Here is a 13,431-nt window from a genome sequence, read left to right as displayed (position 1 = left end):
GGCCTTCAACAGAACAGACTACAGTAAACATCTCCACAGACCTCACCTTGGCTTCAACAGAACTGACTACAGTAAACATCTCCACAGACCTCACCTGGCCTTCAACAGAACAGACTACAGTAAACATCTCCACAGACCTCACCTGGCCTTCAACAGAACAGACTACAGTAAACATCTCCACATACCTCACCTGCCCTTCAACAGAACAGACTACAGTAAACATCTCCACAGACCTCACCTGGCCTTCAACAGAACAGACTACAGTAAACATCTCCACAGACCTCACCTGGCCTTCAACAGAACAGACTACAGTAAACATCTCCACAGACCTCACCTGGCCTTCAACAGAACAGACTACAGTAAACATCTCCACAGACCTCACCTGGCCTTCAACAGAACAGACTAAAGGTCATTACGGTGGAGAAAATCAATGGCCTAACATTTCTGCTTTACTTTATGTTCTTGATGACTGAGGGGCCTCTAGAAGGTAGGGGTCATTTTTCTCAACCTGCACTCCTAAAATAACTTTATAATATGTGAGCAGTGAACACGGTTAGTTACCCCAGTCATTGGCCATGAAAAGCAACCCAAAAGGCCCTGGCCCTGGATCTATCTGTGTATTCATTTAGTTCAGACCTAATCAACAGAGAGAGAAGTCTTCCATGAGGATAATCTTTAAAGGGTTTGTGTCCTGTGATCAGTCTCCCTTACCCCCCTCTCCCTCCTTCCCCTCCTCTCCTCCTGCCTTACCCCCCTCTCCCTCCTCCTTTCCTCTCCTCCAGCCTTACCCCCCTCTCCTTCCTCTCCCTCCTCTCCTCCAGCCTTACCCCCTCTCCTTCCTCCCCCTCCCTTCATCTCCTCCAGCCTTACCCCCCTCTCCTACCTACCTCCCCCTCCCCTCCTCTCCTCCCCTCCTCCAGCCTTACCCCCCTCTCCCTCCTCCCTTCCTCTCCTCCAGCCTTACCCCCCTCTCCTTCCTCCCCCTCCTCTCCTCCTCCCTTACCCCCCTCTCCTTCCTCCCCTCCTCTCCTCCAGCCTTACCCCCTCTCCTTCCTCCCCCTCCCCTCATCTCCCCTCAACTCCTCCAGCCTTACCCCCCTCTCCTAACTACCTCCCCCTCCCCTCCTCTCCTCCTCTCTTCCTCCCTTACCCCCCTCTCCCTCCTCCCCTCCTCCTGCCTTACCCCCTCTCCTTCCTCCCTCCTCCCCTCCTCCTGCCTTACCCCCTCTCCTTCCTCCCCCTCCTCTCCTCCAGCCTTACCCCCCTCTCCTCCCTCCCCACCTCTCTCCCTGCCTGTGCTTCAATACAGACACCTCAGTCCTTCCACACATATCAGAGAGAGAAAGCAGAAGAGAACAGAACCCATGATGGAGCTGATGCTGTATGTATCATTGATGGAGCTGATGCTGTATGTATCATTGATGGAGCTGATGCTGTATGTATCATTGATGGAGCTGATGCTGTGTGTATCATTGGTTCATCAGACTGTAGCACAGCTAATCCATCACTCCATCCATCCTGTGGTTGTTATTGTCTGAAGATAAATAGGAATGTTTGAACTGCAGTTGATCTCCTGAATAATCTTCTTCCTAATCAATAAGCATCATATGCATTGAGCATGTGAGTTTTAATCTCAGCCGTGACCCCTCAGAATGTGAGCTTTAATCTCAGCCATGACCCCTCAGAATGATATGGTTTAATCTCAGCCATGACCCCTCAGAATGAGATGGTTTAATCTCAGCCATGACCCCTCAGAATGAGATGGTTTAATCTCAGCCATGAACCCTCAGAATGAGATGGTTTAATCTCAGCCATGAACCCTCAGAATGAGATGGTTTAATCTCAGCCATGACCCCTCCGAATGAGATGGTTTAATCTCAGCCATGACCCCTCAGAATGAGATGGTTTAATCTCAGCCATGACCCCTCAGAATAGATGGTTTAATCTCAGCCATGACCCCTCAGAATATATAGTTTAATCTCAGCCATGACCCCTCAGAATGAGATGGTTTCATCTCAGCCATGACCCCTCAGAATAGATGGTTTCATCTCAGCCATGACCCCTCAGAATAGATGGTTTCATCTCAGCCCTGACCCCTCAGAATAGATGGTTAAATCTCAGCCATGACCCCTCAGAATAGATGGTTTCATCTCAGCCATGACCCCTCAGAATAGATGGTTTAATCTCAGCCCTGACCCCTCAGAATAGATGGTTTAATCTCAGCCCTGACCCCTCAGAATAGATGGTTTAATCTCAGCCCTGACCCCTCAGAATAGATGGTTTAATCTCAGCCCTGAACCCTCAGAATAGATGGTTTCATCTCAGCCCTGACCCCTCAGAATAGATGGTTAAATCTCAGCCATGACCCCTCAGAATAGATGGTTTCATCTCAGCCATGACCCCTCAGAATAGATGGTTTAATCTCAGCCCTGACCCCTCAGAATAGATGGTTTAATCTCAGCCCTGACCCCTCAGAATAGATGGTTTAATCTCAGCCATGACCCCTCAGAATAGATGGTTTAATCTCAGCCATGACCCCTCAGAATGAGATGGTTTAATCTCAGCCATGACCCCTCAGAATATATGGTTTAATCTCAGCCATGACCCCTCAGAATGAGATGGTTTAATCTTAGCCATGACCCCTCAGAATAGATAGTTTAATCTCAGCCATGACCCCTCAGAATAGATGGTTTAATCTCAGCCATGACCCCTCAGAATGAGATGGTTTCATCTCAGCCATGACCCCTCAGAATAGATGGTTTCATCTCAGCCATGACCCCTCAGAATAGATGGTTTCATCTCAGCCCTGACCCCTCAGAATAGATGGTTAAATCTCAGCCATGACCCCTCAGAATAGATGGTTTCATCTCAGCCATGACCCCTCAGAATAGATGGTTTAATCTCAGCCCTGACCCCTCAGAATAGATGGTTTAATCTCAGCCCTGACCCCTCAGAATAGATGGTTTAATCTCAGCCCTGACCCCTCAGAATAGATGGTTTAATCTCAGCCCTGACCCCTCAGAATATATGGTTTCATCTCAGCCCTGACCCCTCAGAATAGATGGTTAAATCTCAGCCATGACCCCTCAGAATAGATGGTTTCATCTCAGCCATGACCCCTCAGAATAGATGGTTTAATCTCAGCCCTGACCCCTCAGAATAGATGGTTTAATCTCAGCCCTGACCCCTCAGAATAGATGGTTTAATCTCAGCCCTGACCCCTCAGAATAGATGGTTTAATCTCAGCCCTGACCCCTCAGAATAGATGGTTTAATCTCAGCCCTGACCCCTCAGAATAGATGGTTAAATCTCAGCCATGACCCCTCAGAATAGATGGTTTCATCTCAGCCATGACCCCTCAGAATAGATGGTTTAATCTCAGCCATGACCCCTCAGAATAGATGGTTTCATCTCAGCCCTGACCCCTCAGAATAGATGGTTAAATCTCAGCCATGACCCCTCAGAATAGATGGTTTCATCTCAGCCATGACCCCTCAGAATAGATGGTTTAATCTCAGCCCTGACCCCTCAGAATAGATGGTTTAATCTCAGCCCTGACCCCTCAGAATAGATGGTTTAATCTCAGCCCTGACCCCTCAGAATAGATGGTTTAATCTCAGCCCTGACCCCTCAGAATATATGGTTTCATCTCAGCCCTGACCCCTCAGAATAGATGGTTAAATCTCAGCCATGACCCCTCAGAATAGATGGTTTCATCTCAGCCATGACCCCTCAGAATAGATGGTTTAATCTCAGCCCTGACCCCTCAGAATAGATGGTTTAATCTCAGCCCTGACCCCTCAGAATAGATGGTTTCATCTCAGCCCTGACCCCTCAGAATAGATGGTTTAATCTCAGCCCTGACCCCTCAGAATAGATGGTTTAATCTCAGCCCTGACCCCTCAGAATAGATGGTTTACTGTGAAACATCATAATGCTTTAGAACTATTAGAGCTTTAGAACTATTAGAGCTTTAGAAGACAGTCAAATACAACAACAAATAGACGTCATGCAGAAATCATCTGTGTGTTTATGTGTGTGTGAACTGACTCTGTGTGTGTGTGTGTGTGTGTGCGTGCTAGTCTGTGTGTGTGTGTGGGTGTGTGAGTGTGTGCGTGCATGTGCGTGTGTATGTGTGTTACTGACCGTGTGTAGATGCCGTTCTTGCGGCAGAAGGAGTTCTTGACTGACAGGCGTCTGTTGTTGAGTTCCAGGGCGGGGAAACGGCCCTCGTCCAGCCTGACCATCTCCCCATGGGACAGGGGCAGGGAGGTGCTGTTACTGTGGCTCCCTAGGTGGGGGTAAGATGACACTGGTAGAAGGTTAGTCCATTGTAGGGGCAGGGGCACACACACAAGCTAAGTGCCTTCTATGCTCGCTTCGAGGCAAGCAACACTGAACCATGCATGAGAGCACCAGCTGTTCCGGACGACTGTATGATCACGCTCTCCGTAGCCGATGTGAGTAAGACCTTTAAACAGGTTAATGTTCACAAGGCCGCGGGGCCAGATGGATTACCTCAGACACACATTCAGAGCATGCGCAAACCAACTGGCAAGTGTCTTCACTGACATGTTCAACCTCTCCCTGAGCCAGTCTGTAATACCTACATGTTTCAATTAGACCACCATAGTCCCTGTGCCCAAGAACGCCAAGGTAACCTGCCTACATGACTATCGCCCCGGAGCACTCAAATCGGTAGCTGTGAAATGCTTTTGAAAGGCTGGTCATGGCTCACATCAACACCATCAATGATTTAGCACTGAGGTTAATCAACAGTCTCCCTCTAAAATCTTTAGTGTGAGAGATCCTACTGGGGTCCCAGGCCCTGATCAAACAAAACCATGTTTTTACTGAACCACATGCCCAAATACATACCCTCATACACAGTATAAACACAGTGAGGTGTAGAGGCAGGGTTTAGGGGGCAGTGACCTCTCCTCTCTCTTCCTCCTGGCTGGTTAGTGTGACTCACCATGCTAGCGCCTGAACCTGGTGGTGAGTTTGGGCCCACAGTAAAACAAACAACCGTCAGTGGTACAAAACGGCTGTGCTGCCAGGGGTGTCTGGGAGGTAGCTGGGGGTGCAGGGTCTAAAAGGGTATCTTTGTATCCCAGACAAACACTGTCCTTGTCTCTCCTTGACCAGCCAAAGCCCTGTTGACCGACCCCTGACCCCTACAGGACCCCTTGACCCTATAGGACCACTTTCAACACCACACTAAACACTAACGGGGCTTTAAAAGGTAATGGTGTGAGATCACGGCAGGCTTGACCTCTCTTCCTCTCCTTCCTCTCTCCTGTTTCTCACCCTCTTGGTCTCTACTTCCTCCCATGTTCCTCTCCCTTTCTCTCTATCTCTGTGAGTTCTAACGTGTGTTGACGGACAATAAAACTGACTTCCGTCAGGTTGTTACCAAGTGATTATTTTACTCAGCATCATTTAAAAGTTGTTGAAATTGGCCATCAGTGCTCCCACAACAAAAATGCAGAGGAGGGGTAGTGGCAGCCAACAGTGATGTCACCTGGGATGACTCAGCAGAGCGGCAGTCTGGCACAGTGGGGTAAGGGACAAGAGTCCCACACAGTGTACTGACTGAATGAGTATTGGCTTAAACATTAGAACAAACCCTGGACACTTACACTGGCAGATCGATCCACATTATTTCTAAACATGGGACAATAATGACTTCTTGTCTCTCATTCTCCAGTCTACCTATGCTTAAGGTACTTTGTGACAACTGTTACTGTTAAATGGGCTATTACATTTACATTTTAGTCATTTAGCAGACGCTCTTATCCAGAGCGACTTACAGGAGCATTTAGGGTTAAGTGCCTTGCTTAAGGGCACATCGACAGATTTTTCACCTAGTCGGCCCGGGGATTAGAACCAGCAACCTTTCGGTTACTGGCACAACGCTCTTACCCACTAAGCTACCTGCCACCCTATAATTGAATTTGATTGTGCTTTTAGCTTGGTCTCATATTACAATGGTCATGCAGATGAGGGGAGGGGAACCAGGGAGTGTTTTTATAATTGTATACATAGTTTTCAGATGTTCCATTCACGACTGATAGATCTGAGCCATTCTCTTTACGGGCCAACTTCTCAGACACAGATTAAGCCTAGTCCCGGACTGAAAAGATAGCTCAATGGAGAATCTCCATCAAAGCATCATTTTTTGTCCAGGACTAGTCTTAATTGGCGTCCGGGAAACCGCCCCCCAAAAGTATTAATAACTTGGGAATGGAATGTTGGGAATGGAATAAAAAGTTGAAAGAAACACATATCAGAGAGGATAATAATAATATAATATGCCATTTAGTAGACGCTTTTATCCAAAGCGACTTACAGTCATGCGTGCATACATTTTTTGTATATGGGTGGTCCCGGGGATCGAACACAAGCACCGTGCTCTACCAGCTGAGCTACAGAGGACCACCCGATAGTTGTACATGGAGCAGTTCTCTGTGTTGTCTACCTGAGTCAGCATTCTTGGTGTACTTCTTACTCTGGCCCCTGATGATAAGGATGAAGACGAGGAGGAGGATGAAGATTAGGCCCACCAGAGCGATGACCACCAGGAACCACCACTCTTCATAGAAGGGAGACACTTTCTGGGCTGGAGATGAGAGAGACAAGTGAGCTAGATTCAATTCTCGGGCTGACTCTATTCTCTGTGTATATCAATGATGTCGCTCTTGCTGCTGGTGACTCTCAGATCCACCTCTACGCAGACGACACCATTTTGTATACATCTGGCCCTTCATTGGACACTGTGTTAACAAACCTCCAAACGAGCTTCAATGCCATACAACACTCCTTCCATGGCCTCCAACTGCTCTTAAACGCTAGTAAAACTAAATGCATGCTCTTCAATCGAACGCTGCTTGCACCCGCATGCCCGACTAGAATCACTACTCTCGGCGGGTCTGATTTAGAATATGTGGTCAACCACAAATACCTAGGTGTCTGGTTATACCGTAAACTCTCCTTCCAGCCCCATATACTACCCACCATTGTGACCTGTACACTCTCGTTGGCTGGCCCTCACTACATATTCGTCGCCAAACCCACTGGCTCCAGGTCATCTATAAATCACTTCTAGGCAAATCCCCGCCTTATCTTAGCTCATTGGTCACAATAGCAACACCCACCCGTAGTATGCGTTCCAGCAGGTATATCTCACTGGTCATCCCCAAAGCCAACACCTCCTTTGGCCGCCATTCCTTCCAGTTCTCTGCTGCAAATGACTGGAACGAACTGCAAAAATCTCTGAAGCTGGAGACACTTATCTCCCTCACTATCTTTAAGCATCAGCACCTGTACACAGCCCATCTGTAATTAGCCCACCCAACTACCTCATCCCCATATTGTTATTTACATTGTTATTTATTTTGCTCATTTGCACCCCAGTATCTCTATTTGCACATCATCTTCTGCACATCTATCACTCCAGTGTTAATACTACATTGTAATTATTTTGCACTATGGCCTATTTATTGCCTTACCTCCATAACTAACTACATTTGCACACACTGTATATAGATTTTCTATTGTGTTATTGACTGTACGTTTTGTTTATTCCATATGTAACTCTGTGTTGTTGTTGTTTTTATCGCACTGCTTTGCTTTATCTTGACCAGGTCGCAGTTGTAAATGAGAACTTGTTCTCACCTGGCTTACCTGGTTAAATAAAGGTGAAATAAATATATAATAATAATAATAAAGATAACGGACGTCAGTACCAAGAGGAGGAACAAGTCACTAACTAAACCTGTACAGTATGGGCTGGTTTCCTGGACCAAGATGAAGCCAAGTACAGAGTTAAAAAGTAGGTGAAATAGAAAAATAATAGTTTTTAGTCCTGGAATAGGCTCAATCCAGGTCTTGGAAAGGCATCCATATTTATTATAACTGTAACAGCAAGCGTAACTAACCAGAGATAGAGGGTGAAGGAGCACTGGGGGAGCCGTAGCCGTAGCCGTTGACCCCAATGACCCGGAAGTCATAAGTAACCCCTTCTCTCAGCATGTCCAGGTTCAGCGTGTATGATGTCACTTCCTTTGGAATGTCTTTGATGAGGATATCCCACAGTCCTTCATCTAGAGGGGAGCAGGAATTCATTGAGTGTTTGATTGAGCCTGCCTGGAGTACCAGATGGGCGGGGTTTGCACTTTTGCACTATTCCATTGGTTCCATTGTACCAGGCAAGCTCTAAGTCTAAGGTCTAATGTCACATGGACTCACCAGAGGGCCTGGCCTCGATGACGTAGCGTGTGATGGGAGCTCGGCCTGGGTCTCCACTGGTCCAGTGTAGGGTGAGGGCTGTGCCGTACCGGGAGATGAAGGGTTCACCTGGAGGGCCTGGGGCTCCTGCAGGGGAGGGGAGGTGAGAGGAGGGGAGCAGGACAGGATATGTACATACTGTAATTCCACCTAGAAAAGGTAATAGGGCAAACAGAGCACTGACTAAGCCAGGGTTATGTTCAGTAGGGAGAAAACTTTTATACACTTTTTTAAACAGGGAGGTACTAGCAGAACTTGTCCAATAAGAACACAGATCTTCGTTTTTGGTTGCAAAACATATCGTTACAGTGTTCCCTACTGAACACGACCCAGGGACTAGACTATATTTCATGACCAGCCAGGCCTACCTTCTCTTGGTCCGTTTTGATGTTAGCTGGACCAGATATACTATGTTACATACCTTCTTCTGGTCCGGTAATGATGTTAGCTGGACCAGAGATACTCTGTTACATACCTTCTCCTGGTCCAGTAATGATGTTAGCTGGACCAGAGATACTCTGTTACATACCTTCTCCTGGTCCAGTAATGATGTTAGCTGGACCAGAGATACTCTGTTACATACCTTCTCCTGGTCCGGTAATGATGTTAGCTGGACCAGAGATACTCTGTTACATACCTTCTCCTGGTCCGGTAATGATGTTAGCTGGACCAGAGATACTCGGTTACATACCTTCTCCTGGTCCGGTAGTGATGTTAGCCTCCACCTCCGGCCCGTAGGTGAGTGTCTTGGCCCGGATCCTGAAGTTATAGGTCACCCCGTCAGCCAGGTCCTTAATCTTCATCCACAGGGGGGTGCTGCCCTTCACGTCCACTGTGACTATCTTACTAACACCTGGAGTGGAGTGGAGAGGAGACAGAGAGGAGTCTGTACAGAGACAACACTAAGGCTGGAGATACTGGAGGCTAGAAGCTACACAACATACACTACACACATATATATAGGCTACACACCAGTATACATGGACAGACAAGCAGCCCTTCACACGCACGCAAGGAAGCACAAAAACACACTAACACATGGACACACAACCTCCCTACTGAAAGTGCATGGAAGCACCTTTCCACCTCCCTACTGACAGTGCATGGAAGCACCTTTCCACCTCCCTACTGACAGTGTATGGAAGCACCTTTCCACCTCCCTATTGACAGTGTATGGAAGCACCTTTCCACCTCCCTACTGACAGTGCATGGTAAATGAGCGTGAGTGTCCCCAATAAACAGATGTGCCCTATCACTGCAACCCTCCAGATAGAGAGACATGTTCCTCCACCATCCCAGACCCAGCTGTGCCACTTTCTCTCCCACATGGCTGCCTGATCTAGGGGCCAGATAGAAGTCATTAGTGGCCAACAGGCCTGGGACCACAGAGGTCTACCTCCCATTCCCATTCAGATGTCCTCCACCTCACATTCCCATACAACCACCCCTGTCTGCTCCTAATTACTAAGGAATCTGGAGGCCCAACCGCACAGACCAGCTATTAACTGTGTTTTCTCTCAAGGAGAGAGAGAGGAAGTTGTAAACAAGCTGACTGCATGTGGCCACAGGGCCGGCCTGGACCTACCCAGCTGTAACAGATTAGGACACCAATCTAAGGCCATGGCGTCGCTGATGCTAGCCTATGAGTGTAAATCATCTCACTGACTGAAAGTAAGCTATCTAGCTATCTAGGTAGTTTAAAGGCATAACAAAGTAACTAACAGCCTTCCAGCCTTCCAGCCTTCCAGGCTCCAGAGGTTCTCACCATCCATGGGTATGTGTGAGTGTGTGTGTGTGTGTTTCTCATCATCAATGAGCCTATGTGTGTGTGTGTGTGTGCGTGTGTGCGTGCGTGTGTTTCTCATCATCAATGAGCCTGTGTGTGTGTGTGTGTGTGTGTGTGTGTATGCGTGTGTGTGTGTGTTTCTCATCATCAATGAGCCTGTGTGTGTGTGTGTGTGCATGTGTGTGTGTGTATGTGTGTGTGCGTGTGTTTCTCATCATCAATGCGCCTGTGTGTGTGTGCGTGTGCGCATGCGTTCATGTATGTGTGTGTTTTCTCACTATCAACACACAAGTGTGTGTGTCTCACCATCGACAGGTGTGCAGGGCTCGTAGACCAGGCGGTAGCCCTCGATGATGCCGTTGGCCTGGTGTGGCTCTCCCCAGGACATGTTGACTGACGTAGTGGTCAGTTCACTGAAGTGGATGAAGCTGGGTCTACTGGGGGCTGGAGAGGAGGAGGGAGGGGGAGGGAGGAGGAGGGAGAGGGAAGAGAGGGAGGAGAGAGGGGGGAGATAGACAGGAGAGGGAGAGGAGAGGGAGAGAGAGAGAGAGAGAGAGAGAGAGAGAGAGAGAGAGAGAGAGAGAGAGAGAGAGAGAGAGAGAGAGAGAGAGAGAGAGAGAGAAAGAGAGAGACATGAGAGGGGGAGGAGAGGGAGAGAGAGAGAAAAATAGAGAGGGAGAGGAGAGGGAGAGAGAGAGAAAGAGAGATGGAGAGGAGAGGGAGAGAGGGAGAAAAAGAGAGAAGGAGAGGAGAGGGAGAGAGAGAGAGAGAGAGGGAGAGGAGAGGGAGAGAGAGAGAGAGAGAAAGAGAGCCATGGTTAGGGAAGGACACTTAGGCTGTCACACCATGGTCCTTTCAGGTCCTAGATCACGTGTCAACTCCCTCCATCCGGGATATGCTGCTGTACAAATCAAACACACTGCTGAAAGCCTTATCTGGAAAGCCGCTATATGATTGAGTTTAGGCCATATCCAGATAGTCTGCTTCATTCATCAAAGTCATTATACTGAAGCAATAGTAGTATTATTCTTGGGGACTGGGACAGATACAATCATCCATTCATCCCATGACCTTCCAGAAGTCCTGTGAGAATTGTGTTTGGCCAGAAACAACCAGGGCTGAGCTTAATGTCAGGGACTTTGCTACAATTCTGCATAAAATGGACCAAAGTTTGGGTTGGCTGCTCTCCCAGTTACCCTGCAGAGCAGAGAGGAATATTCTGCAGTCTCTTTGTGTTTTAACTCCAGAGCCTTGCAGAGCAGAGAGGAGCGGGGAGCCAGAATATTCTGTAGTCTCTCTGTGTTTTAACTCCTCAGTACTTCATCCCCTCTGCCTCTCTCTGCAATGTCACAGTCCTTCAAGAGACCGGGCCAGGCTGGCTGCGGGAAACACCAGAGAAATGAATTCTGTAAACTGTTTCCCCACTAGAAACCACAGAGGAGGTTTTAGTGTGTGTGTGTGTTTGGCTACAGGGGGATGACTGAATGAACACAGGCCTCTTTGTGTATGTTGGTAGTGTGGCTGGACCTGGGTCAGAACAACCCCATCCTCATGTGTCCCCCTCACTCTACAGTACTAGGGTTGAATGGCGGGAACCCGGTTACCGAGATTTACAGAGATTTACCACCCAAAACCAATCCCTTTTCCCGGGATAAATAACTGCGAGAAACTGGTAAATTATAATAAATTATTTATATGAACAGCATGACGTGAAATGGAACTGTTAAATTATATGCGATGTCTAAATCTGGATTCTCTACAGCCTTCTCTCTGGTCACTGCACAATGAAAAATCAACGCTCAGGGTGGGGACCGACAGCCCATCTCAGTATGTAGACCTATCATCTCATCATGGTAACTTTTTTTTCTTGTGACAGGTAGACCTACATTTGCTGCAGCATAGCCTATGCTACAGTAAAATCATTTACACATCTCCATCTGGCTTTCAGGGGTCACCTTGTATTTTTACTGCAGCTGCAGTTTTAAAACCCTCCTATATAGTTGCTTTAAATCAGTGCACTCTCTCACAGTCTTTCTCGCTCAACCAATTCCATTCAAATTGCATCCAAAATAGATAATACAGTTCTAGATTGATACTGTATATAGGTCTATATATAGATGTCCTAGCCTACGTCTTTAAGGTAATACATTTAGCCTTATATTTAGCTAATGAATGATGGGTTATGCATAATAAGCTTCTAACTTATAGCCTCTGTCTCTTGCGCAATTCGCACACACTTGTGCTCCACTGGCCTCTCTCTGTAAAAAGGCTCCTTAGCTCTTGGAGTCCCATGCAGGAAAAGCTAGACTAGAATAGCTTGCTGGACTTCTTTTGTTGTTGTTGCATTTCTTATACCAATAGACTATGCAAAGAGGGACGCAAGCTATTGTTTGCTGAATGTTAAATACAGCAGCCAATAGAACTCACGGGTAATGTAGAAAGAAGAGTGAACGCCCGATGGCGGTAGGTTATAGCAGTTATTTATTCAGACCCATAACCATTCAATCTTCATGAAGAGAAGCCTTCATGAAAGCCTTCTTGCATCTCATTCTAGTCCTACTGTATATTATTCAATCATGTCATTAGAATGATGAAGATCAGGACAACAAAACGTATTTCATTTAACTGTTGAAAGTGAGGAAGGAATGAAGCAACAATAGAGACAGAAAGAGGAGATAGGCTAATAACATTAGGGGAAATATTATGAAAAATATAAATCACATTCGCTAGCCTATCCTTGTAACTTTGTAGGCCGCTGAACCAGAATCACATGTTCTCTCCCTGCTTTATCATGGTTTGAACGAAGCGCGTAATTCCAGTCCATATAATACAGTATAATACAATACAGTACAGTAATACAGTTCACACTCAAAAAGATTAGCCTACTGGAGCTAGTTTCATTTATTTACCCAAGAGAGCATATAGCTAGCTACATCTATGGGCTTTTATGTTTTTCTGTCATGCGTAATGTGCCGAAGCCTATATCATATACAGTATGTATTGGATAACGGCACAATCATTTGGCCTTTTTTGGGCTTGGGCTCATTAAATGTCTTTAATGTAGGGCTCATAAAATGTATTTAATCAGGTTCAGGTTGCATCAGGCTTGAATGTTCAATCAAAGCTCTAATCAAATACAGACATAGGCCTATTTATATGTTTATAATGCTTTTGAATACATTTCCGGTTTTAGTGGGAAATACCAGGTTACCCGGGAGAAAAGCGATTTATTCTCAGGAAGAAACATTTGTCAAATACTGGGAAAATATTCAATTTTCTTCACATTTATTAAAAAAAAAAACTACTGAAATATCAAATGTACATAAGTATTCAGACCCTTTACTCAGTACTTTGTT

General features: G+C 46.6%; 1 protein-coding gene across 1 annotated transcript in view; it reads right to left on the bottom strand.

The window, feature by feature from the left end:
* The window catches only part of LOC311140043 (protein sidekick-2-like), a gene marked incomplete at both ends in the record, with an annotated part of 53,439 nt that overhangs the window by 11,674 nt on the left and 28,334 nt on the right, over nt 1-13,431 (bottom strand). Inside the window, 6 exons of the mRNA XM_084175011.1 lie at nt 4,147-4,291; nt 6,482-6,622; nt 7,941-8,105; nt 8,251-8,376; nt 8,981-9,142; nt 10,382-10,519. Coding sequence (XP_084031137.1) covers nt 4,147-4,291; nt 6,482-6,622; nt 7,941-8,105; nt 8,251-8,376; nt 8,981-9,142; nt 10,382-10,519 — 877 coding nt within the window. The remainder of the gene's footprint in view (nt 1-4,146; nt 4,292-6,481; nt 6,623-7,940; nt 8,106-8,250; nt 8,377-8,980; nt 9,143-10,381; nt 10,520-13,431) is intronic.

Source organism: Coregonus lavaretus (genome assembly GCF_964263955.1).
Source record: "Coregonus lavaretus genome assembly, chromosome: 2".
NCBI lineage: Eukaryota > Metazoa > Chordata > Actinopteri > Salmoniformes > Salmonidae > Coregonus > Coregonus lavaretus.
Note: the sequence above shows the minus strand (reverse complement) of the source record. Positions and strands in the feature narration are given on the sequence as shown.